This window comes from Numida meleagris, chromosome 3, assembly GCF_002078875.1.
Source record: "Numida meleagris isolate 19003 breed g44 Domestic line chromosome 3, NumMel1.0, whole genome shotgun sequence".
NCBI lineage: Eukaryota > Metazoa > Chordata > Aves > Galliformes > Numididae > Numida > Numida meleagris.
Window position 1 is genome coordinate 54448601 of NC_034411.1, and position 27500 is coordinate 54476100.

The following is a 27500-nucleotide window of genomic DNA, read 5'->3' on the forward strand; positions in this document are numbered from 1 at the left end:
AGGACTCAGATACATCAGTGCGGCAAAGCAGGGCTGGGGCAGGCAGGAGGTGAACGGAACCACTCAGCGGACAGCGGGTCGCGAAAGCCGTCAGGTAACGAGCTAAGGGGATCCTGCCGAAGCAGAGTCCCGAGGAAGCAGCACGGCGGCCTCCACCTTCAGCCCCGCCCCGGCCCTCGGCGCCCCGCCCGGCTCCTGCCCCGGCCCGGGCTCCTGCGCGGCGGCGGTGCGGGAGCTCCGTGCGCCCCGGCCGGGAGATGTGACCCATGGGCTTGCGCCAGCCGCGGCGGGGGGTGGGCTGGCTGCCGCTGCTCCTGTCGCTGCTCCTGCTGCCGCCCCCCGCGGCGCACACAGGTGAGACGGGGTGCGATGCGATGCGGTGGGTTCGGGGGTTTTTGTTTTGTGTTGTTTTGTTGGGGTTTTTTTAGCACTTTCCATCAGTTCAGTTTCCATATTTCTGCCCTCTGATATTTACGTGGGAGAAGAGTGATGCGTGCTTCTTTAAGGCTGTTTCACCTTTTCTACGATGGTGCTGGAATTAGGTTTTTACAACTTTATGTGTTTTCTAAATGTTAATTTACTTTCAGTTGTAATTTGACAGCGTGCTCTTGGAGTACGCCTTGTTCTATACGTTGGGTTAATTCCCCTCATACTTCTAGTACCTTCCTTTGTGCTTGACAGCCACCAGCGCCGAGGGTCCCACCTGAGCAGTAAGAGACATGTTACAGCAAGGGGCATGGTGAGTTTTGGCAGAGTTCTGCTGTGCATGCCGGCCTCGGCTGTGCCTCCCAGCAGAGCAGAGCAGTGCCCTCATGGCAGCCTGGGTCGGGGCAGGACAGGGAGCAGGAGAGCTGGTGGCTGGAGTGGGTGAGTGAGCAGTCTGGTTAGCAAGGTCTTGGGCAGGAGCAGAGATATCACCAGGTGAGAATGAGCTCCTATGCCTAAGCTGCTGAATGCATGCCTGTGGTGGGGCCCTGCTGCTGCCAGTAGCATCTCACGGGATTTCTTTGTTATATCCCTCCAGTATATACAATGCAAGGCATAGCAGAGATTAGGAGAGCTTCTAAGAAACAAACCCATGCTGTCTTTGTGCTCTGGCTCTCTGCTGCAAATGTTACCGCCAAAGCTAAATATGTGAGGATGGTCTTCTCCCATTTAAATCCACAGCAAAGCATCCAAATCTGACAAGAGCTGGTCTGTAGTAAAGGCATTCTTCGTCCCAGCTGCTCTTCAGCAGTACTGAGGACAGTTTCAGTTATCTTATTTGACAAACTATTCCATTATGCTTCAGTTCTTTGGCTCTCAGGGACGTGCACCCGAGCAGTCCTCTGATACGGCCAGTTTCCTTCCAGGCAGCTGACCGTGCTGTGCTTGTCTCATTGGGGTCTGCTGAGCACCAGGTCAAGTGTTTGGAAAATTTGTATAACTTCCAGAGAAGGTTTAGAAAAATGTCAAGGGGGATGAGTTGGCTTTGAGTAATAGCTGTACAAGGGAGAAGGGAAACTCCTTGCAAAGTCCTGAGTTTTAGCTAGACATCTCTTGCTGTGCAAGACAGTAAAAGTTTTTTAATTCATCCTGTCAGGATTTTGCTAATAACAGAAAAAAAACTACATGAGGTGCTGATCCATCATAGCAGCTCTCCCACTCTCTCAGCAGTGAAGTTGTAGGTACCTCAGTCTCCTTTGGGCATTTTCCTCCAACAGAACAAACCTGGGTTGCCAGTCATGAGCAGAGACAATCCTACAAGTACCGCAGCTGCCCAAGGGCTGGGTCTGGTGCCGGAATAGGAGCCGATCACACAGGGTCCAGTTGCCATGGCAAGCAATCTTACAGCAGCATTTCACAAACTCAGGTTCCTGCGTCTCACAGGGTCTATACTGTGCATGTCCTTTGGGAGTCTGCTATTTAGTTCATCTCCAAACCATGTAACAGCAGCTGTCAACTTACAGCTGGACCACTGCAAACAAGCAAAAAGCTTTTTATGGTGCATTATTGGGTACAGTCCTACCCTTACTGGTATACGTTAGCTGTTCTACAGGTCTCTGAAAGCTAAGATACTGCTGTCCAGGGCTGTGTGCCTACCTCACAGGTGGTTCTCGTTTTGCAGGGTGCACTTATCACTGTACTTCATTGGGTTTTTATAAATTAGTGCTTCATTCACTGCTAAAAATCTGTACGGTAGAACTAATGCAAAAGCGTGGAAAATGCTAAATGGAAAATCAAATTAAAAACAAAGGAAAATCCATTGTTTAATTAACAGGATCAGGAAATATGGCAGCTCCTCTTTACACATCAGAGTTTAGCAATTTTTGCAAGCAGCTCACAAGGTTAGGGAAGAAACATCATGATTTTTTAAAGCAATAGAATGTCATCCTAAGAATTTACCAAACTCCATCTTAAATCCTTCAACATGCTTCTAGTTGAGGTTTCCTTAGCCATACTTTTCTGTAATTACAGAAACCATTAAATCTGTCTTGCAGATATGTACTTATTCTGGGGAAGGTACTTATTCTGTCCTGTAAAAACAGAAATGTTTTGCTGAATTTCAGGCATGTTTGCTATTTTCATTTAGATGAGGCATGTGATTTTGAAGCAGATCTCTCAATCCTTGCACTTATTCTGCTTTTGTCCATGTTGGGAAGCATTCTTGGCATTGGATTTCTCTTGGATGAAGCTGACCTGGAAGGTGCGTTCCATGAGTCTACCTAATGCAAGTACAGCTAGTACAATCTTAAAAGGAAAAAAAAAAAATGGAATAAGTGTAGACAAGATTCTTTTTTTCAGTGTTGATATTTCCATGTAAGAAATCTACTCGTACTGGCTTGCTTTGTTCACTGATGTAGACATAGCTGTAAATGCAGTTGAGTTGGTAGGTGGCTGTACCAATTACTTTTCTTATGGTAGGATCTTGAAAGCTTCCCCCTTTTAAGGTTATCTAATCGTTGCATAAATTACTTGGTCTGCATTGACACACTTAGTTTAATTTACTTCTCTCTTCTTCCACTTTATCATGGAATGTATTTATTTTTACTAATGAATATGTCTGCATTTTGAGAAGCAGTCTTCCCTTTGAGCAGATTTGTTTTCTTTCACAGTCACTAGAGTGCTGAAACACACAAAACATCTATTTTTATAAAGGAGTTATTTGGGAAATACAAAATAAAAGGACGAGATCAGAGTATGGACCTTACAGTTAAGCCATTGAGCTTGAGATCTGGGATCTTGCTTCTTTCCAAGCATTGTATTTTACCCTGTTAAAGCCATCCAGAAGGTGGGCAATGTTCCAGTGCTAATAATCTGCTGCTTTTCCTCCTCACCTACACACAGTAAGTCACTGAGAAGGCATGCACCAAATCTGAATTTTTGAAGGAAGGGCAGAAAAAAAAAGCTCATCTCAAAAGTTCAGCAGTGCAGAGATGTTAATGTACTGACACAAGGTGATCTAAGATATATTTTGGATCTGAGAAGAGGCTGATCTCTTATGTAGACACAGCCAGTAAGTATTAGCTGAAGTATTAAATAGCAGACTGAAGTGTCAGATATTTCATATAAACAGCATGCAGCATGTGTGTTATAAATAGGCTGATTGCCCTATGGATGTGCTCTGTGATGTCTGTGTGCTGTGAAGCTTTCACTGCCAATAGTGGAAGTATAAGGGAAGGCTGAGCTTTGCATTCTGCATGGTACTTTCTTGCTCTCTGCAGTGTGAAGGAGAGAAGAACAAATGTAACGTAGAACTAACTAAAAGGGGATGCTGGCTCAAGGCAGACTACAATATATGAAGGAGTGTCGTGATCATACATTTGAAGGACTCACCCTTACTTTCTCACTGTAACCTACTGCCTTTTCTCAGGCTGTTTCAGATAATGCCACGGTCTGTGCCTGATGAGTTCGCTCTGCTTACAATTTCCAGAACTTGTATAATACTTATTGCTTGTTAGTTAGGGATGTAAATAGTGAGAGAAGGTAATTCATTCTGTAGAGAAATTTGAATGCTTTTGGGAAACTGTGATTAAAGCCCAAAACTTAGATATGTTTTGCAGTTCCCAGTGTTACCATTCAGGTTCATCTCACTAGCTTATAACCTTATCCTTCCTTCACGGTTGTTCTCTAGCAGCTTTTGTATTTTTAATTCCAAGAGAAGCAAGTGGTTAGTATTACTCAAGTCATTTGTGTATGTGTGGTGTGGTTTATGAGTTTTTGTAATTGTGGCTTGTACAAATTGATTTCTCCTGATTGATTTCTCTCCAAGATTTGGTGTTGATTGTCTCCAACTATAAGATTAATAGCTGAGGTTATCCTTTATGACCCAAACAAGATCTTTGTTTAAGAAGTCAAGGTTTCTAAAAGCCTGAATTTTGAAAACCAAGTCTATCTGTAGATAAAAATGAGTTTTTATTAGAAAGCTGTGTTTAAACAGCACATCTGTTTGTGCTTTATTCTTTGTGTACTAGTAACTTAGGGAGTTTTTATCCACTGCTCATCGTATCTTGAAAAGAGTACAGTTAAAGGAGATGTAGCAGAAAGACATGGCAATGGGATGTGGGACTGGAGGTATAGGGCAGTTTACATATGAAGAGATTAAATAAGCCTGTGCCTCTTCTTCATGAAAAATAGATGACTGAAGAGGACTGTATTCATCTGTTTTTTTTCCTGGCTGACTGGCTAACTTAAAGAGTGTTTTAAGGTGAATGAAGGGACAGGAGAAATACTGTAGTCTCCCCTTCTTCATTCCCCAGCACTTCGAGTTACATCTCAGATGGCAGCTGAGCCATCAGTCTCCCATTTTCCACTTCCTTTTCTGTGATGGAACTATAAACGTGTCCAAAAAGAGTTATGAGAAGAATGTTGCTTTAGGAGGGGAAAGAGAGGTTACCCAGATTTATCTATTTGAGCTTAATCACACTCCATGCACAAAAGCACACAAAAGTTGGTATTACAGCCCTGTGGTGAAAGGAGTTACTTTATTTCATAATAGTTTCATAAAGGCTGGAGAGAGCAGTGAGGCTAATATTTATTACTTCATGTGGTTTGGCACTTGTGCTTTCTGGAGATAGATCAATATCTTGATGTTAGGGTGTACTGTAGTCAGAACAGTAATGTACAGGATATGGCTCAGAAACAGTAAAGCTGTGCCTGGAGAAGGCTGAGACACGTGTAATTGCTGACAGCTTTTTCACATTGTGCGAAGGTAGCAGACAGAAGTGGAGCTGTGCGACTCCCCAAGTATAAATCAACCTGTAGCAGTGATACATGACTGACAGCTAACTTCTCCATCGGCACAGTCCATGCGCAGGAACAACATACACATGTATACTGATCCACTGAACTTCAGAAATGAAACACTGCCCCTTGGATCCAGCTGCGTGTCGCCACCTAGAATAGTATTTCAGAAGCAGTCTTTCATAAGCTGTAAAAGAAGTAGGTGATTACGCTGAATGACTTCCTCTGTACAGCGAAATCACTTTAGACCTGTAGACGGGGTAAATGAGGCTGAAAATCATGTCTGGTGGTTTTAACAAAAAATATTTGCGAAGTCCAGGAAAGATACTAAAAATAATTTGATACCTATTATTAGACACTGTCTTGTTCACATCTGAACTTACTGTGGGAGCGCTCTGAACAGTCATACAGTGCCTCGAAACACACCGGAGTGTACCTCAGGGGAGATTAGCAGAAATGGGCAGATAGCCCAGGAAACCTTCTGTTCTTGTGAGTTCTCTGCAAGCAGTACCTTCCCAAAGGCGTGAGAGATGAGGTACTGCCAGCATGCTGGGTGTGTGAGTCCTGCCTCTCAGCTCTCTGATGCAGAAGGAAGTGTTCAGTCTGCATCTTCTAGAGCTAGCTTTCCCTCAGAAGTGATGGCTTTTCTTCCACTGACATCACGCTCAATCTCATGTCTAGGGGAAAATGTGGATTCAAAAGATGACGTTTCACTAATTCAGATTCCAAGAAAAGCAAAACCCCTTGTCTAGACAAGCTGTTAGTAGGTTAGAGAGCAAGGAGCAACAGCCTTTAGGCAATAAATAAAATCTTAGCCGTTGTAAATGAACAGCCATTGCCTCATAGATACTACCACTAAATAGTAGCTCGGTTTGTGTGAAAAAATATGTATTTTATGAAAGGGTAGGTTAGGATTGGTCTGCAACACATTGTGTCGGAATTCAGCTGATGACTGATGCAGCAGCAGTTTTACATTTCTTTTGAAAAAGAAATGTACTTAACTCTTGCATATTTTGAAAAATTTAAGATGTCAGAAATATTTGAATTAAGCACTCATTTTCTTGGCTGCTGGGTTGTAGTTGATCTAAGAAGCGGTAAATTGATAATGCTAAATATGTTCTTGAGAGAAAAGAAAATCTGCAAACATTAGGCAGTTCGGCTATTTTTAATATTTTATATAATTTCAAAACATCTGATTTGAAAAGCACCTATTGTGGCAGCAATGAGATTTTAAAATTAACTTAGTTATTCTTGACAAAAAAGTACTTCTGCATTTCAAACTTAACAAAATATCATTCAGGTATTTTTCATTTTTGTAAAAAGGAGAAAAAAAAAAACCCACACACCTCTGATGGGTGATGACTCTGAGAGTCATAACGGGGTTATGAGTAATTTTAGACTTTCTGTCAACTTATTTCACACCAATATTGATCACTTAAAATTAATAGAAAACACACTTACAATAACTTTCTCCCATTTGACTGCATCAGGGAGATATTTTTGCAGTAAGACATGGTTGGGTAGTAAGAGCTCTACTCTGGCACTTGCAAACTTTCAAAGTAGCGGGAGGAAAAGCACTTGGGTCCCTAGGATGTGGCGTGGAGAAATAAACACAGGGTTTCACACAGAGGAGGGGAACATGGCAAGGCAGGCTGCACCATGCTTTGGCACCCACTCTTCATCCTACCCTCATTCCTTCCTCAGATGACCTCCTCATTTTCACCTGATTCCAATGGCAATCTGCCTGTTTTCTTCACAAACAAACCCCACACGCCCAGGTCTTGTCGCTCACGTTTTCCCATCTCATTACTTCTGCTTTTCTGTTTGCTCCACCATCTCATTTTCATTTAGTCCGATGACATTATTTCTGTCCCCATAGTTCTCTCCCTTTTCCCCATGCCCCTTTTGAAGAGGGTGTGACTGGTGGGCCCGACTCCTCTTCTGGGAGGGCAAGAGTTTGCTCCACGGTTACCTCTCAAGCACTGTTATGACTACAACAGGAAATCACCTCCACAGTCCTCCCCCGATTCCCAGCACCACTGAAGTAAAAGGGCTTCACTAGCCCTACTTCACGTGCAGAAGTTCCAGAGCTCCAGCAGCCCACCGGGAAAAAGGCAGGGATGCTCTAATGACTTCTGCCTGCCTCCTCCTCCTCACTATCCAATCTGTTGAATTCCAGAAAAGAGCATGTAGGAATCAGCACAGAGGAAATCTTTCAGGCTGATTTCATTAAACAAAACAAAAAAAAAATTAACTCATCTCTTTTAATTGTTGTAAAGATGACTAATATCAGGCAATGACATTTGCTAACGTGTATTCCTGGCTCTGTGGGGTTTCCCTTCCTCTCTGTAACTTCTGATCTTCCATTTTGGCTCAGTTCCCCTGTTTACTATCTCATGCACTCCCTCGCATTCCTGCATGGCCAGTGCCAGCTTGCTTCAGACTGTAGATGTGCCAGGAAAGACACTCACAGCCCTCTGCTAGCAAATGCTACTAAACATTATGTCAGTGGGCACTTGTTCTGAGTACAGCCATTTTTATGATATGCTTAGATGTGTTTGAGGCAACATTTTTCATTGCAAACAACATATTCATCTAAGCAGATGAGCTGGAGGAAGAATAAGTACAAATTCAGCAGCAGAGAAGGAACAAGCAAGATTTCACAAGAATTTGGTGGAAGTCACTCATAGCTGAACAGAAAGACAGGGCAGTGTATTACAGCACAGCCAGGACCAGTGTGCTAAATTGCTCCTGCTTTGCTTGGTATTTCACTGGTGGTTCTCATGCCAGTGGAAAAGGTGAATCAAGGACTCGGCATCTCTGAAGGTCTACTCCCTTGCAGAGATTCACAGGTTGGGTTAGATTGGTGGACCTGAAGTGGCAGCTGCAAATCACAAGGCACAGGGAGTGAGCGTCCACTGTGCTGCCCCTAGTCTCAGTGCCTGGGGCAAAGGAGCCGCTACCATCAGAGGTAGTCCCAAGGGCTACTTTTGCATAAGAAAATGCAACAGAAGTTGAAGCCAAAGTCTTCGCTCTGTCATTGTCAGAAGAGGAGTTCCTCATTTAAATAGAAGCAATTGGTAAGGGAGGAGCACCTGGTTTTTACTGCCATAGGTATTGGGAAAAGCTGTGTTGAAGTAAGACTTCCACTTACATGGAATAGTTGTCTAGAGAAATGCTGTTGCTTTCTATGTCATTTTATTCTGCTGGAAAATTTGGTGGGACAGCAATCCTTATAGCCATGACACAGGAAATACAACAGGTGATCATTTGGCTTGAGAGCAGCACAGTCTACACCAATACTGACACGGGACACGCTTCTGTGGCAACAGCTCAGTTTTCAGTGGGTATTTGTCTTCTCCCCATCCTATAACTTTAGAAAGAAAAATCTATATTTTTGTGTATTTATGTATCTTTATGCTTTGCAGCTGCTAGGTTGTCTAAATCAAGAGACACGTTAACAAATGTGTTCTTAGTGAGAGAGCTGAGGCAGCTGCAGCTGTATTTGTCTTGCAACACTGACATTAAACACAGCCATTTATTACTGAATTAGATAGCGCTGCCTCCAATCAGACAAAAAGCAGACACACTGAGCAGATAATAGTTATAACTGGAAATTGGCTGTGCTTATATTTGTATAGGTGTGCATGCATATATATTCAGGTGTGTATAGATAGATTGATGTGGCTGTACCCAAAACCAAGGTTTGAGCAGTAACAACTTGAGCAAGGCACGTACATGGCGGTGAGCTACATGCAGTTAAAACTGACCACATTTTTCAGCCCACCAGGCACTTTCACAAAGAGAGGATGAGGCACCTGCTGTGAAGTCTTTTACTCATGTGAGTAGTCTCACTGACGTCAGTGGGCTTTTTCGCTCACGTGAAGGTGTTTTCAGGCTAAGTCATATCTATTTTGAAGAGTCTCGCAGTAGTGTACTCTAAGATCAGGACTTGGCTCTTCATCGTGGTGGTGAAGTTTACAAGCCTATATTACTACATTCTTTCCAGTCCAGGTGTGCAAAGAATTATTAAGATATGAAGAACAACATTGCTCAAGGTTTGATTTACAGTATTTCCAAATGCAGTAATAAGAGCTCCAGGTTTTTTACATGCAAGAAATAAATAAGGGAAATTATTTCATTATACTGAAAAGTGATGACAGCCATTGCAGACTATCTATGAGACAGATTGAACCTAGAAAAGCGCATTGCGTGACTGATTTGTGCTCTCATGTAGGCCAGTGTAAACTGAAAATACTTCATGTGACATCCATGCTATTAATCCATTAATGGAAAGAAAATTGGAGTAGGGTTGGTTATATTTTGAGACAAGATACTGAAATAAGCAGCTGATAACTTTGGGAGATATAAGCTACGTCTATATTCTGTTTTTTGCACATGCCTCCTGATATTACTGAGCATCGTGGAGACATGAAGGAGTTCTTTCTTAGCTCTTCCCATAGAAATAGCGGAGTATGGCAGTTTTATTCATGTTTTACAGATGCAGAATTGAGGAATAAAAAACATGCATGGTTTCTTCACAAGGCAGACAGATGTGCCTACCAAAGTGACAAAAACACGTATAAGAAAGTAAATCTCTGCCATCGCAGCTGATGGAAAGTTAATGTTCTCTGTCCCTCTGCCTCCCAAATCACATTGAACTTGGGGCAAATCGGAGTGTGCTTGTAGTGTGATAATGCTTTAGATCTTGTAAAGATACAGCCTGCGGGTTCTGCTGGCTGAGATTGGCTCATCCACTGCAGTCAGTGTTTCTGTTTTGAAACTTCATTTACCACATCAGAAACCACACTAGGCAGAGAGAAAATAAAAAAAAAAATCAATTAAAAAAGCACATTTATGTTACTAGTTTAAAAATATTTTAGTGTAACAGGTAAGTTCATGCCTCCTGCTACTTTAAAATGTGCTTAAGGAATATAAATGTTTATATTGAAGGTTGGGCAAATGTCAAAAGTGGCAGGTACACAAAACCGATCAGAAAACCGGTGGAAGTAACTTCCTTTGTTTGTGACGAGCTGGCTGGTTCCATTCACTGACCATGTATTAGCCCCATCAGCAGTACATATTTTATAAAACTTTAAAAGAAAAAAAGTGTCAAATGTGAGCCAATAGGGAAGGTTTCAGCTGTCCTCTACTTGACTCAGCCATATCGCTAGCTAATCAAAACAGGGCTGGCAGTGAGCCTAAGATCCCATCCGTCCCACTACCCTTAGGCAAAACCAGCTTGGTGTTGTCTCTAGAAAATAGTTCTCTCATCTGCCCTTTGAAACATCCAAAGCCCTCCCAGACAGTCCACCTTGTGTGTCCTCTTCTGCCCATCAGCCACTGCTGCTGGTGACTTCTTTCTTTCTGAAACTGAGCTCCCTTCTTTCTTTTCCTTGTTGACGGACAGCATGGAGGATAGACTGTCCCTTCATGTAAAGACTTGCAGTGTTGCCCCAGCTCCCAGACAAGGTCTGGTAAGTTAGCTGCCAAGGAAGCAGAGATGGAGGCTGATCAGCTTGGCTGCCATCTCCACTGCAGGGAGTGAGGGGCATCTGCACTAGTCCATCCTAACCAGAGAGAGGAACCAGCCCATGGCAGTGCTCACTGGCCCTGTTGCTTATAATTTATGCAAAGCAGATGCCTTCCTCAGAGAGTCTGAGTTATCAGAGACATACCTCCTCCTCTTCTGCTGCTAGGTTGGGATTTTTTAATCTTGGCTCTGGAGGTTTTCAGACTCTTCACTGTGTACTTTACTTCATTCTTAATTCTCTCCTTGTTGGTCTTTTAGGTTTTTCCTCAGTGTTTTTTAATGAGAAGCTTCTTATGACTTTGATTCCCCTCAACCTAAGAAAAAAATCTATTTTCTGTATCCTCCTGTTTGGGAATTGCAGCAGAAAGTTCATTTGTGCTTCAGTACTTCCTCTGCTCTCTACACAGATTTCCCAGTTGCCTTCTCCACGGCTTGGGCAGGGCTGTGTCACTTCTGTTTTTTTTCCGTCTTGTTCCTGGCTACAGGTTGCGCAGTTGATGGCTTCCCTGCAGTCTCATAAACGTTAATGCAGGGATTTGGTGCAAATTATGAAATGTGATGCATGGATGATTTCTTGCAATCCATGTAATACTCATTTAGGTTTGTTCTTCTTACTAGCATGCACATTAGTATTTTAAGTGCTTCTCCACTAAACAAATGTTGCAGAACTTTAGGATATTTCTTGGGCAGTGTCATGCTTACATTTGGATTAGTTTCACCTAGAACAAGGGGGTTGTGGAGGACATTTATTTTGGTGGAAAGTAAAACTTTATTTTCTAGGCTATCTCCCACTTGGAAGAAAATATTGGAGTAAAGCAAATGCAGAAGCCTTCTTGGAGGCCTCTTTCTGCTGCTTTCACGTCCTCTGGCATCTCAAACTTTTTGATTTCATTAACTGAGCCTGTAATTTGAGCCCTTGTGAGGTTACAGTCATTGGCCATTTCCATGTCCAAGCGTTCAAGGAAAGGGGACTTTCTATACCATTGGTAAATAAATAAGCTTACTCTAAGGACTATGCTTGATAACAAGACTTGTTCTCCAGAAAAAAAAAAAAAAAAATTGAAAGTTAGTGAGTACTAGCTAAGTGCTAGGGAATCAGAGAGAGCAACATTATAAATAGGTTCATAAATAGGTTTATGGAAAGCTGAAGATACAGATGCAGGCATATACTGGAGTTTCTTTTGAATGTTAATACACAAACAGAGGCTTGGAAAACCCAGGATTTCTACCATGACAGTTTAAAGTATTTGGTCTTTACAGAATAGTAAGGATATTGTTTTAATAAACATATTAAATAAAAGCTTTTACTGATTGTTTCAAAGACAACTAGAAATGAGTAAGTTAATCAGGAAAATGATGGTGATTTTTACTTACAAAAGCAGCTATATGTTACACATACTATGTTATATGCAATTCATACAAGAGAATGAACACTTTAGTAATAGAAAAATACACTACCAAAGAAAAAAATAAGGTCTGCTTAAGGAGACAACAAAAGTCAAGGTCAGTTCATTCGTATAGGTTCCCGCTGTTCGTGTTAACGTGCTGTATTTCCTCCTTTCTTTGTCACTTTTTGCTGTCTTAAGAACTCAGATAGCATCCCTGGAGGAAGAGGGTTCTGAAAAGTCCTGAAAGACCACAGATTCACTTTTTCTCTTCCCTGTTATGCTCTTGTGGCTACTTGCAACAAGAAGCTGCTCCCCAGTGGTTGCTGCTTCAGGGTTGATCTCAGGGCCGCTGGGAGTTGCTGGGGATTGGCTCACAGCTTGAAGCTTGGGGTTCTGCCCCAGGCCCAAAGTCCTCCACTTTGCAAGTAATTTAGCAATGTGAACATAGGAAACTGGGCTCTGAAGAGTCCTCAGACTTGCTTGCTTTGCTCACTTATTTCAAAAGATGGTTCAAGGAACAGTAATTTAGATGAGTGACATACCAGTAAGTGTCTGCTTTTTGACTTTATCAGGAATAAAGGCAATATGTAGCATTTTATGGCTTATATAAAAAATAAGCACCTGTTTGGTTAACTTCGAAGCGTACATGTTTGCAGATTCTTAGTGTATGTTGTTCTTTTCTTATTTTCTTTCTCAGGAGAGTTGTATTGTTCTTTGCCCAACCCTAGGAATGTTCGTTTTGAATCTACAAACATGAAGAATGTCCTTCACTGGTTAGCACCAGAAGGTACAGGCGATGGAGTACTCTACAATGTGAAATATTCAATGTAAGTTGGCTTCTTTATTGTATTCTTCCCTGCTTTTTTTTCTTAGCATTTTAAATTTAAAAAAAAATCTTTACGCAAGATATGGCTGCTAAAAAGTAAAGAAAGAACTAAAGCATGGCTTAGATTTAAGCAATTGTCAACGGTTTACAGGCCCGATTCCGTGACAAAGGGGACGGGGACCCAAGGGCCCACGCCCCGGGAAAAGGGGAAAGGGGAAAAGGGTAGGGAGATGGCCCTGAGAGCAAAGAACAGCGGCAACAATCTGAGGAGAAACAAACTAATTTACTAAATAAGATAGCAGAATGCAAAACAACACACTATAATACAATATAATTACAATTTAAGCTGATAAATCCAATACAGAGAGACAGAATGTCCCAAAATCAAGGTAGGCCTTACTCTACTACCGACGATAAGACGGTCGGAGAGCGAGGTGCTAACAAGACGAGAGACGGCGGAAAAAGGGACGAGGTCTCGTGATCTGCAAGTTTTTATACTGTGAGCTTTTATCTTTTCCCTCCGGCTGGAAAATGGTAACAGAGGAGCAAAGTGCCGTGGGGAATGTAGTAGTCCTTCTCTTCTGAGAACCAGGTACATCCACTACATGATGTTATGATGTGGAATACCAATAACCGAAAATCATAAAACCATGACAGCAATATAGTTTTTAACTTTTAATTCTGGTACTGCTTACTTCAGCTACAGTTAAAAAAAATTATAAGGAAACTCTTCCTATGAAAGGAGTGTAGGATGCAACCTGAAGCTTTCAGGGCATTCCACAGAAATGAAGCTAAGGAACAAGCAGAGACAGTGCTGTGGATTGGCATCATAGTTGCCTTCTGTACATGTTTGAATGGTTCTGAGGATGTAGCATTTAAAGGAATATTGAGAGCAGACACTGTTTCATCAGTCTTTTCTAACAGACTTAACATCCACAGGTTTATTTTGATTCCCAAAGCCTCTCCAGTTTGGGAGTCAATCTAATGAAGTTATCAAGTATTATAGGCAACCAAGTAACATGGTAAGAAACAGAGCTTGCCTGTTTGTAGGATATCAAGGAACCTGAGTGAAGACCAGAATCCATTTCCCTCATTGCCACCAAGAGAACACTAGGTCATCTTAAGAGCAGTACTGGAAGTTTAACTTATAAATAGGTGTAGCACTGCTGTCATAGATGATATCATGCTGCTAGTCTTATCCTCTGCTACATACTCTTCCCTCAGTCTAGTATTTTTTTCATGACACTAGAACAAATTTAGATCTCCAGAAGTTTCCTGCAACTTGTACTGATTACTTAAAAAAAAGCAAGGAGTTGCTTCTGCAGTTAGAGTCTGCAACCTCCTGTTTCCCAGATCTTGCCATCTGTGCTAGCAGAGGAATTACATAGTCCACATCCCTAGGAAAGGCAAGGTTTCTTGACTATAAAGGAATAAACAGTAATCATATAGAAGGTAAAAAATTTCAGAGAATGTTAGCTGTGGTGACTGCAGGTCAGCTGGTCCACAGTAGAGTCTGTAGTCATAGTTATGGCCATCTTTCACAGGTAATACAAAAATACTTATCTGTATCTAGTTAGCTAGAAAAGCAAGACTTCGAAAATGCAGTCATGTAAATGCTGCCACGCACACTTATTAATTAGCAGCTAAATTGGGATTCTTCTTAGCATAATGTGAATTTGAGGAGTGGGAGCTCCTGAGAAAACCCAGGCAGAAATTTTCCAAGGAAATTTTGATTTCTTCTGCTAGTGCGTAAGATCAGTACTGAAGCATTACTATAGTGTGTTTATGCCCCTGCTTCAACAAGAAGGATTTTGAAATTCATTGTATTACAGATGGAGTCTTTATTTTAAACAAGAAAAAAAAGTGACCAGCAGCTTAGCACACATCCTTTACACAGCAGAAAGAGCCACTGGCCATTCTACAGAACATTTTGTCATTACATAAGTAGTTATCCTGACTCAGTTCTCCTGTGTTTGGAGTTTAAACCAAAGCTGTGGAGACTGAAGTTGAGCGATCCATGTAAGCAAAACTGGACTAGAGTCAGTATTGGTAACACCCCTATTGCTGCTTTTGAATAGGACCTGCGCTGGTTTATTTTTCATTTATTTTTTAAACTCATATTTTATTTCAGGTGAAGTTGGGAATTCCTTGAAGTAGCACATTTCTGCAAAACAGGCAAACTATTCTATCAGCTTGATTATCATTTCTTCGTATATAATTGGGTGAAATATCAATGTCAAGAACGTTTGTACAGTTCCCTTCTCTTTCTTGTTCAACATAGATATGGTGTTGGCAAATGGATTAGGAAGCCAGAATGCAGGAATATCAATAGAACATGGTGTGACCTCTCCAGTGAGACTGCTGACCATGAAGAGCAATACTACGCGAGTGTTAAAGCCTTCCTAAATGGGAGGTGCTCCAAGTGGATAGAGACGACACGATTCAACCCTCTTACAGACAGTAAGGAAAGCTAATCACAAAACCAGGTGTTCATGGCCTTGGTTAATACTGTGTGCTCAGAGTGCATGTGTCTTCATAGCATACAGTGTTTTAATTTTAATGTGAGCTTAGATTTTTCTGCTGCTGTTTGAGATTTATGCTGCTGGCAGCAGTGATTGAAATCATTATAATTTGGATATATGTATGTTAAAATTGTGTATTAGGAACTGTTATAAATATACTGAATACTGTTCTATGCAATGATAAATCTCTATTCAAAGGAAAAAAAAAGGCATGGCACATCTACTTTATAAAGAACTCTGATTTTGAAAAGGCCCTATTAAACTGAGCAGTAATCATACTCTAAAGCACCGTATCTCTTATCTGTGCCAGATAATCTGACAACATACTGGTTATTTAGCTTGTTTTAGCAAATTGAGTTTTGATGTTGTGCATTCTGCAAAGTCACAGGAGTTCCTAGGCAAAATTCCAAGTCAGTGTTCAGCTTCTCACTGTGAAGTTTCTCTTACTTAGCTGGAAAATAATTTTATATCAGTATAAATAAATTGTTCAAGGTTCTATTTAGACTACCCAAAATATTACAAAAATTTAATATCATCCCCTTTAAGAAGCTGCACAGTCAAATCTTCTGATCCATGTAACTATTTCTTATAAGTTTTTATTTTTCCAGCTGAAATTGGCCCACCCATGGTAAATGTGTCTTCTACCGAGAAATCTATTTCAATCACACTGACTGTTCCTGAGAAGTGGAGAAGTCCTGATGGAGAATCTGTATCTCTGCTTCAAGTATATCCTGGCCTGCAATACAATGTGTCTGTCCTCAAGAAAAAGACAAAGAAACGAGTAAGCTCTGAGAAGGCTATAGAAATTTACCTATTAAGTCTGTGCACTGTGCTTTGTAAAAGCAAGAATTGAAATAGGGTTCATAACATGACAGGAGCTGTCGGATCATTGTCCATCTTTCTCTGTCAGGTGGACCAAATCTGGCTGCAGTACTCTAGATGTGGTGTGATGAGCACCAAGTGGAGAGGGATAATCCTTTCCCACCACTTACTGGATCTTCTCCTTTTGACACAGCCTAGGATGCTGTTGACCTCCTTTGCTGCAAGGGCACGTTGGTGGCTCATGTTCAGCTTGCTGCCTATCCCAGCCCTCTTCAGCAGAGCTGCTCCCCAACCAGGCAGGCTCACCCCTCATCACAACAAAGTGCATCCTTTGCCACCACATCTGAAAGTCTTCATTTGTCTGTCTCTCCAGATTTAAATTCCAAAGGAGTAATTTCCACTGTAAACACAGTAGATAAAGAAGCATGTAGTGATTATTCACAAAAATATCCATTCTTCTGCTCCTGTCCTCCAGACACAACACCTGTCTAGCAAGTGTCTGAATTTCCAGAAAAGAGGAGAAAGGGTCTTTACACCAAAACAGTCCCCTTCTGTGAAAGAGTATATTAAAATGCTGAAATTAGCATTAGCTTGACAAAGAGCAGTTACTTTACTTTGGACTCCAAGGCCTACATAAAATCTATTATTTTAAGGCTCCTACCTTTACCAGAACATCTAAATTTGAAAGATTTTCAGAATCTGTATCATGTGCCTTTTATTTGCCTACACATCAGGAAGGGGCTCGAGTGGTATTTTATCTCTACTGCAACATCAGCATGAGGATGTGGGTTGGTGATGGCACGTGATCCTACTTTATATAAACCATGTTCAGTAGTAGTAGAAGAATGATTGACTGGAAGATAAAATATTCGGAGATGATGTGACATAATAAAGAATTTGAGTTTTGGTTGCATTAGGAAAAAAAGATGAAGCTGGCAGTTATTGAAGTATTATTATTTGTCTCAGAAAATGTGTTCTTGTGACAAATTTTATGTATAAAATTTTTACCTTTCTGGAAGTGAGGAGTTAAACAGGAAAGAAAGACTTTTTTTTATATGTGTTTCTTCTAGTGGTTCTTCTCCATCAGCAACAGCACCTTGGTTGTGCCCTGGTTAGAACCTGGAACGGCTTACTGTGTGAGTGCGCAGATCCATGTCACTACGCCACTTCTACACAGTGGGTTTTCTAAAGAACGTTGCATTTCTACTTTGAAAGGTATGTGTAAGCCGGCAAATTACAAAGTTAAGATCCAGGTTAGAAAAAATGGTGAATGAGTTGGTAATTTTTTATGTCTGTTCCCTCTCTGTGCATTTGCACTGATGAAATTATCTTTGATTTTAAAACATAGTTGGGACCTACTGACTGAAAGGTAAGACAGTACCTCTGAAGAAAAGGCTCTGCTTTCCTTAAGTCTCAGTGAATGAGATCTTTTCTTTTTTTTTCTCCTTGAATGAGTCTTGGGAGTGAGAGAGCTGGGACAATATGAGGGGGTAAAAACTAGCAACTGAAGAACAAGAGGGAGGTATTGTTACTTCTTTTTATAGTTTAATTTATAATTTAGACTAAAATAATAAAAGATTGTTCTGTAGCTCTTTTTTTTCTTATTTCCTGTAAATTCCTGTTTTATTTAAAATATATTGCTTTTTGGACATAGGATGCAAATGGTAAATGTGTATATTACTGTCTGAATACATTATAAAATTACTCAGTACAACAAAGTACTTTTGCTTTCTTAATAGATAAAACAGTGGATGAGACTATAACAGTCATATTTGGATACATTCTGCCTATCGTGCTAGCTGTCCTTTTTACTTCAATGGCATGCTGCTGTGTGCACAGGTACATTCATGTCAGCAAACAGAAGCATCCATCAAGCCTGGTATGTATTCTTTGTTCCTGGATGATGCTGCCAACCTTGGCTGTCACAGCAGAGTTGTGTGTTTTCTAGGAGGAAACCATGGCAAGCTGCAGATAAAAGCTCTGGTTGCCACTCTGGTCAGTTAAAACAGAGGAATAACTCCAGTTAGCAACTGTGACTAGATATGAAAAGATGACCAAAAGTAACAAAGATTGGAACAGATCTGTTTGCTTGGGAAGGGTCAGTGCCACAAGCAAGGTCTGAAATGCACTGAGGCAGGTTCTGTATGAAGTCAGCACACCTCAAATGTGTCCAGAAGGAAGCACAGAAGAGACTTAGTGAATAAAAAGTTACTAATTGGCTGAAATCAGAAACTAGAAGGGAAAATAATTCAGCAGTGCAGAATCCCCTTGATATTTTCTTGGACCATTACTAGGTGTTGCCAAACTTTCTCATGTGTTTGAGAAGGTTTTAGCACAGAATCTGAATTTCAAGAGTTCGTTCATATACAGCACTCTGTTTCTTTGCATCCAAAAAAATATACCAACAAGTGTATTCTTTTATACTGTTCAAAGACACTTTCTATGTAAAAATGCTTGCAAATTTCTTAGAACCATTCTGTAAAGTTGGTTAAATTTTGGAAGGAACACGTGAAGTCTAAGAAACGTTATCCATTTCCATCCCCTGAGCCCAGTGAAATTTTCTTACAGCTATATGTGAACAAGTTGCTCAGTCACAAATGCACAATTGATGAACACTGATGTTAATCCAGTCTGCATGACACAGTGGGGTGGGAGGTATAAGGGAGGTGGTTTCAACACTTTGATCTTTCTGAAGAAATGCAGAGCAGCACAGAAATGGTAGAAGTGTTCTCGGAGGGACTCACTTCTTCATGAAGGGGTCAGAAGGAAGGAGCAGAGCAGCTGCTGCTGCAGTATATTCGGACATGCACTGAGACATCTGCAACTGACAAGGTGCCAGCTTTGTCCTGGGGTTCAGGACATGATAGGGGGATATAGCACAGTTTGCCGTGGTTTGGAAAGCTAGAAGGACAGAGGTCCACAGCCAGAGGGCTACTTAGAGACAAATTCCCACTCAAGAGCAGACTAAACTCCAACTCCAGGAGTCTTTTCTCTTATAGACATTGTGCTGTTTTTGTGGGTCTTTCAGGGAGTTTTGCTGGGGTTTTTTTTGCATCCAGTGAACTTTACATCCAGCTTGAAAGCTTCAATTTTATTTCCGCACTTCTTAATTCAGTTCATGTTAAGATAACAAATGAATACGGAACTGCTGTTTTAGTGATGGTTTTTGCTTGTCCCAGTCTACAGACTGTTCCACACAGCCATCCCTTGTGGTCAAAGGGAGGTGGAATAGGCAGTTCAGTTTGGACTGGCACTTCTGACCTGGGGGATCTTTCAGACTACAGAGATTAGTCGTCTTAGTCTTCCATTCAAGTTTGAAATGTTGAAGTGCAGCTTCTGGTGGCTGTTATTCTATTGCATTTTCTTTTACTGTCTGCTATACAGTGCTTCTGTCTGCTAGAAATATTAGTCATTTCAAAAAGATTGTATATTATTCTTTATTTAACTAGCTGATGTATTGCAGTCACAAATCCAGCCTGTGACCCAATACACAATGCAGGTTCCATACACTGCTGTATTTTCCTTCTCTGAGAGGAAACTTGATACTATTTAATCCTCTGTAAGTTGCACCTTAGCATGGTAACCAACTGTGCTTGTGGGATGTGGTTTTGACTGCACTTCCTCTTTGCTGGTTAAAGAGAGTGGAATAGATTTCTGTAGTGTGTGACCCAAGTGCAACTCTGAAGTTTTCTCAAAGTCACTTGATTTTGTGCTGGTGGAAACAAAAACAGAATTTGATAGAATTGTTCTAACCATTATTTTGGCACGGAGAAGATGAGAAAAAGGAAATTAGAGCTAATCATAATATTCTTTTACTTCTGATAGAATAATAAAAGTGAAGCATTTTAACACTCTTAGAGGTATACGTGATGAACTTCCTTTTTCCCTAAACTGAATTATTTACTCCTAATATGGTCTAAGGCAGCCTTATCTTTTAAAAACAGACAACAGTATAAGAAGAAGCAATATGGTATTTTTATTATACTTAAATAAAAATACTTTTCATTTTCCAGGTATGGCACTATACTGATAAATGCAAGGAAAAGGTTTTTATACCTTGTGAAAAAATAGTTGTCAACCTAATCACAGTAAATGTGGATGAATACAAGCCATCTCAGGAATCCATTCATCCATCAGAAATGGAAAGTCCCCGTTATTATACTGTTTACAGTGGCACTGAAGGGAAAGATTTGCCTCCGAAAGAAGTGCCAGAAACAGAACAGTTGCTTGATATTGCTCATGAAGAGATTTCACAAGAAGAGGACATTTTAGCTGAGTGGGATAAAACTGGAACAAAGAACATCCATCTTGGAACAAAGAATACTTTGAGACAAAAAAACAGAGGGAGCATAGAGTATGAACTTGGTATAAGGGCTGAAGACTTCAGTTCTGGCCAAAACCTAGAAGAACTCAGTCTGAAAGAGAAGACTTCTACACCTGGTGGTCTAGGTGAGCCACAGACTGCTTTGGGAAACTTAGTTAACGTTAAAACAGGAAAGGCATATTGTTCCCAACTAGTGGTGAAGGCAACAGACCCTTCTTTGGGACAGGAGTTAGAGGAATTTAAACTGAAGATGGCTGATGCAGTGGATGAATTGCTAAGTAAGACCCTCATCAACTTGGTGGACTCGGATGCTGAAAAATCTGGGCAGAGGTCCTATCATCAGCTGGAAAAAATAGCACAAGACATCACAGAGAAAGAGAGTGAACAGACCATACTGGTGGATTGGGACCCACACACTGGAAGACTGTATATTCCTACTTTGTTTGGTGTTGAAAATGAGGTGTGTGAAGGAGTATTTAAGTGTGATGATCCTGACAAAGAGGGAATTTTGTCCAGACTGTATGAGAAACAGGTATCTGAAGAATCATCTGAGGACCAAGAAGTGTATCTGCTGCAATTTCAGGAACAATGGGGCCTGCATGTAGAAATGGAAGACTGAACAGTGATTTTCTAAAATACTGTAAAACACAAAACCCTGTTTACTTTGCCGAAGAGAATGGTGGACTCAGTGGAGCAAACATATCTTAATGTACTGAAGTTTTCAGAACTATCACAGTTGAGCAACTTATTCATATTTATGACAATTTCCAGGCATGATAAGGTGATTTCAACTCCCATTATAGACCTCTCAGGTAAAATATAATGGTTGTGAGATTACCTTCTTTTTTTTTTTTTTTTTTTTTTTAAATAAAAAACTCTGTAAAGAGGGTGCTCTGTTAGGATTTTCATATTGTAATTGCTACCAGAGCAAATTATTTTAGTTTGGAAACTGATTTTTAGCAATAAAAAGCAACAATATGATATTTTGCTGGGATATGTCACATATCTTGACACAACATAGCCTTTTTTTATGTCTCATTCCTGCTAGTTGTAATGTGTGCATTTGATTTTTTTGTGGCGCTCCAGTATATGGTTTCTTTGCTTTAAGAACATTCTGTTTAACAAAGACGTTCTAATTTATTTTTCATGGAAGACTCATCTGGGATGCGGGGTCACTACTGCTACTGAGATACACATCCAACAAAATTTCTTTTAATGAGTACGGGTGCAGGTTCAGCAAACAGGGGAGAAAGTGGTGAGCACTAGTCATATTTTAATCTGAGGGAAAATGTGGTGTGGGGGAATTTAGTAATACACCTGCAGTCTTCCTGGGTGGACTGTGTCTCAGCCAGCCTTAGCCACTAGCAGCAGAGCAGCTGTTCCATGGTGAAATGACTCATGTCCTGTGAGTGACTGTTCCTCTCTAATGACTTTAACAGCAGTCTAGTGTGACTAGCTCAGATGGAGAAGTCTGCTCTAGGCTCACCACTGCTTTTCCAGACGCATCCTGCTTACCACAGCAGACCCAGAAAGTGTCCTGGTGAGCTTTCTTTTCCTACCTGATGTCTGAACCAGAACTTTCAATACAAGTTCACTTTTTCTCCACATTGTGTAATATTTGCTTAGGATAGTAAAATTACCTACTGAGGCAGGTGACACTTCCTTTCAAAGTCTGTTGGACACTCTTCTCCTTAGCAGACTTTTTTTAGAGCACCAAAATAAATCACAATAATGATATGTTTGGCTTTGAAGAGGAGAAACAACAAAAGAGAAAGCTTTTCTATTGTGTTTAATACTTGTAACCTCCAGTACATGGTGTAATTTTGAAGGAAGAAATTTAGCAATATCTGTTTTAACTCTGATAATTTATTTGTTGCATGGCTTTGGCTTTTTTTTGGATAGTCATCCTCCAGAATATCTTAGCTGCAGTCATAGATTTTAAAACAAGAAATGACAGTCAAACATTTCACGCTGATGACTACCGCTGTAAAAAAAAAATGCTCTCAACTGTCTTTATAACAAGAATATATATATTGCATCAGTGTTACATCTAAATACTTACTTATATAATGTATTTATCTTTCAAGAGGTTCACAGAGGGTTACAGCTCAGGGTGAAAGAAGAAAATAGTTGGAGAGTGTCATCTGAGAAGATGGGAAAAGGCCAGAATTTCTACTGTTACAGACCAGCTTCATTAAGCCATCCAAAACTAGTCCCACTATTTCCTAAAGATTTCTTAACTAACCTCTGGGATCAGAGTCTTCCAATTGTCTTTTGTGATATGGGCACATTTTTTTTTTCTTCCCAATGAATCACTTACTTTTTCCTGTAGCCCACTGAATTTTATTCACTTATTTCTGCCCTAAGATCAATTACTTGTGCATCTTGTATGTCTTCCATACAGAAGAATGAAGATGCTCCAGCTCCCCTACTGGTTTGTTTCAGCTGCCAACCGACCTTCCTTGAAAAGGAAGGCATCTTTATTTTTGGCTTGCATTTTCTCTGGTTTTATTTGCCAGCTCTTGAAGTGTGCAACAAACTTTGCCCCAGTAGCTGTGCAAAGACACATACCATGATCATGTCACTGCTGATTAAATTTGAGAACTTGATACATAAATCATAGAACTTCATTTCACCCAGTTCTTTGGCCATTGTAATTCCCTTTCTGTATATGTAGTTGTTTTTTTACTTTCCACTTACAATTAAGTTGTATAGCAATTAATTTCTCTCTTGCACTTGAAAAAGGCATCGTCTTCCTAGCTAATGTTACTTGTGGTCATAGTATAGTGTATTGAGATTCTTGTAATCAAGCTGCATTTTCATGATAAAATTTCATGATAAATAAGTTTGCAGATGACACCAAGCTGAGTGGTAATATCAAGTTTCCCAACAGGCTAGAGGAGAAGGATGCCATCCAGAGGGACCTGGACAGGCTTGAGAAGCGGGCCTATGCCAACCTTGTGAAGTTCAACAAGACCAAGTACAAGGTCCTGCACCAGGGTCAGGACAATCCCAAGCACAAATATAGACTGGACAGAGAATGGCTCAAGAGTAGCCCTGAAGAGAAGGATTTGGGGGTGTTGGTTGATGAAAGACTCAACATGAGCCATCACTGTATGCCTGCAGCCCATAAGGCCAACTGTAATCTGGGTTGCATTGAGAGAAGCATGACCAGCAGGTTGAGGGAGCTGATTCTGCCCCTCTACTCTGCTCTTATGAAACTCCACCTGGACTACTGTGTCCAGCTCTGGGGCCTCCAACACATGAAGGACATTGAGCTGTTGGAGCAGGTCCAGAGAAGGGCCACAAAGAAGAAAGGAGGACTTGAGCACCTCCCCTACAGGTATATATAGCAATACACATACTGGTGTATTTATTGCTTCCTTTTAATCTGAATTTGTATTGAATTCAGAACTGATACATTATGCAAACCATCCTTGTTCATATTTATACGATATACTTTCAAAGTTTCCTCGGGATAATCACAGCAGGAAAAAAAAGTTGGGAGAAAAAAGCTAATAAATTATTTTGCATAGAAAAGAAAGTTATCAGATTACTTAGCCAAGTTCTGGAATTGATTAGAAAGAAAAATGTGCACTAATTTCTAGTAATAGTATAGCAGTAGATTGTTGGGAGCTTTTTTAATATCCTCAAGGATATTATATATACCATATTTTATATGATATATATAATATATCATAGTTTGCCTTAGGACTTTCTAATTATATGCAATTGATCAGATGTGATAGCTTCAGCAAGCCAAACAATCAGCAAGGAACAAAATACTTCCATGTAAAATCGTTACTGTACCTACAATATTTCAGACAAGAGTTAACTGTTAATTACACGGAAGATCCAAGCAGTAAGAGAACTGACACATTCTCAGTCTTTAATACTTCATTCAACTTTGGTTAGCCACATTTAATGGACTCAGTGCAGCCAAAAGCAAGGTAATATATATAGACTACACAAAAACACAAGCCTACCTGTAGCCTTGAAGTCAATGATTTTGAAAATTATGTGGGAGGTTATTAGAACTAAATAATGGTGTGTTGAGGAAAAAAGGATATATACTTCTTAACCACAGCAGCAACAAAAACAGTACTTTACCTCTGTTTGTATGCCCAGTGTGACCACCACTAGAAAAACAGTTTACAAACTAAGCAAAGCCATGAAGGTAGAAGGTAAATGCCATGATGAAAGTCTAGCAGTGCTCTTTTGAGCTTGAAAAACAGGAAGTCTTACTATCAAAAATGAGCTCTAATGGTGATGAAACTGATAGCCAGGTGTGGGCACACACAGTTTTGGAAAAGGAACTGTGATTTTAAGTGTGGCCTACAGTTAGAGGGAGTGACAGGGTTCTTGAAGGAGTGGCTGAAACAGGCATCTGAGCACAGGATACATCTGTGGTCTGACTTACAGCAGCTCCGGAAAAATTACTGCACAAAGAGAATATGCTGATGGAAAAATACAAATATGGCTTGCAAAAACATAGCTTGAGCTGTGCACATAGTACTATACAGTCTGCAGCCTGAGAACCTGTGCAGTGCAGGAAGTTAGCCAGATGAGGAACGCATGATAACTGCCTAATACAAGATGCAGGATAACACGGAGAGAAGTGATCTAATTGTTGTAAGGAAAACCAAATTGCACATCTGTTGAATGCAAGCAGTCTGGACTTCACAGAGCGCTCCAATCACCTAACAGAGAACTCTGCTTTCTTGCTCTGCCAGGCTGATAAAAGAGCATGTATGACTGGACAAGGCTGAGGTGAGCATGTTCTCTGCAAAAGTGAGATCAGAAAGAGTTCTGATAGGGGCAGTGGACAAGAAGGTGCACCTTGGAGAAGCCAGCAATGCATTAGCATCAGTGATGACCCAGTTATTTGCAACACACAAACAGGGCATTGATTAGGAAAGGTTACACTCTGGAATGAGCTGCTTGCACTGCTAATCAGATAGCACAGCTCTTCCTAAGGTGAGTACAGCAAGAGCTGTGAAAAACATTCTCAGGGCCTAGGAAACTTACAACATGAAAACATATCGGTCCTAAGCAAGGAAATCCTTCAAGTTACATTATTAATTGATAGTACTTACCCTCCACTGATATCAAATTAAGATTTAAGTTAAACTTATTTTTAAGCACTTCACTGAAGAGGGATGAATTCCTGAATTTGATACTGACAATATACTAGATGGTAGAACAATGCTTATGCTCTATGAAGTTTGAAAACCGATTAATCCTTTTTCTCCCCTTTCAAATAAGATCCATACAGTGGAGTTTTAACAGTTTTTCCTTGCATCATATATATATATTTTTTCAAGTAACTGCAAGTTACTTTTCAAGTAACTTTTTGTCTGATATGATTAACTTTTGCAAATTCAAATCAAAATGGTTTGCAAAACCATTCCGCCATCTCCCACTGTCCATGCAAAATACCAGTCATCTCCTTAAGAGGCAATAAGCTATGATTTTGCTGTTTTGGTTTTGCATACAGGTTTCAAGCTTCATCAGCCCAGGATCAAATAGCAGTGAGCATAGGAAGTCATTTTCATGTTTAGTGTTATCTACAAACCATAAATAATTTTGGTAATTTGTATATGTACTATATAATGATAATACTGAACTGTTCTTAATTTCTCACGGTCTTTTCCCTTTTCTGGCTCAAAGAAAGAGAAGAAAGAGTACAGACTTCTGGTTTTGAAAACCTCTAGAATCAGATACAGATTTTCCTGGTCTAAGCTAGATTTTAAGAAAAGGACTTGCTCCTTAGCACCATAGAGCTGTGAAAACCTCAGGTAGGGAACAGGGATCAAAAGCTTCACAAGATATTCCTTATTCACAATATTCCTCCAGCTCTTCCTCAGCTCTACCTTTTGTATCCGTTCTGCTGGAGGAGCAATATCCTACACAACAGTAAAGTTTTTCCATCACGCTGTTCTTGCTCTGACTGCTGGGTGCTTGCCACTGCTCGTGACATTATTGTAAGCTTTGTACAGGCTGAGAAACCAGCAGAAAGGGAACAGTTCTAATTCTACAACGCATACAAGATTGCCTGCTAAGTCTCACTCCAAGGTCCAAGGCATCACTCATTGCCTTGTCAAAGTTACAGTTATTTATCCAAGCAGAGAGCTAGCACTGATCCTGACAGCAGGTGTCTGCTAGCATCTGACATTGCTACAGTGATGCCCATCGTGCCAGCAATTGTCCTTATTTCACAGCATCTCACACAGGCACTGGCTTTAGCAGCAGCAGCCTGTGCCATAAACATGAATCATCAGCACTGCCTCCCAAACCTGGCTTCCAGAAACGTCTTTGAGCTGTCCAAAGTCAGTCGGCATGCTGACAATAGCATACCCTGTGCTGATAGCTCGCTCTCTTCCAAGAAGTACAGCAGTGCAGTAGGGAGGCTGAGAAGAGAAGACACTCAACATGCTGGGGAGCAGAGGCCTGTGAATGCATCTAGCCAGTGCTACACTACACTGTAAGCTGCTTCAGTCTAAACAGAGACAAGCCCCACTAGGCAGTGTGGCTATCAGCAGAACTGCTTCTGCACCTTCACTTTGTTCTTGGCCTCAGATGAGGCATGGGATGAGGGAAGTGGTACTTCTTTGCAAACCCCTTGTTTGGGCGAGATGAGCCCCCTCCACCTGGCCTCCAGTGTCTCAGTCCTGCCCCTTGCTGTCTGTGCCAGCTTCCAGGCTTCTGCTCTTCCAAGTCATCCTTGGCCTAGAGCTCCACCTGAATAAGCACTGACCTGCAGCTCTGAAGAGATAGAGTGTTTGTGAAAAAACTGTTGGAAAATGTTGGGTTTTTTTTTTAATGCACTTTTTAAAAATGCATTTGGAAGTTCGTTTAATTA

At 40.7% G+C, this 27500-nt stretch overlaps 1 protein-coding gene across 3 annotated transcripts; it reads left to right on the plus strand.

The window, feature by feature from the left end:
• Positions 207-23864, plus strand: IL20RA (interleukin 20 receptor subunit alpha). 3 transcript variants are annotated; one of them, XR_002437229.1, is made up of 8 exons: positions 207-354; positions 12842-12971; positions 15252-15430; positions 16101-16273; positions 17385-17529; positions 18054-18193; positions 20328-21450; positions 23532-23864. XR_002437229.1 is itself a non-coding variant. In XM_021392597.1 (7 exons), the coding sequence occupies exons 1-7, from the start codon at positions 267-269 to the stop codon at positions 21255-21257; spliced, it is 1785 nt and encodes a 594-aa protein (XP_021248272.1). In that variant the 5' UTR covers positions 207-266; the 3' UTR covers positions 21258-21619. The 3 variants fall into 3 exon arrangements, 2 of the variants coding, with proteins under 2 accessions (XP_021248272.1, XP_021248273.1); XM_021392597.1 differs by lacking the exon at positions 23532-23864 and having other exon boundaries at positions 20328-21619; XM_021392598.1 differs by lacking the exon at positions 23532-23864 and having other exon boundaries at positions 227-354; positions 12873-12971; positions 20328-21619.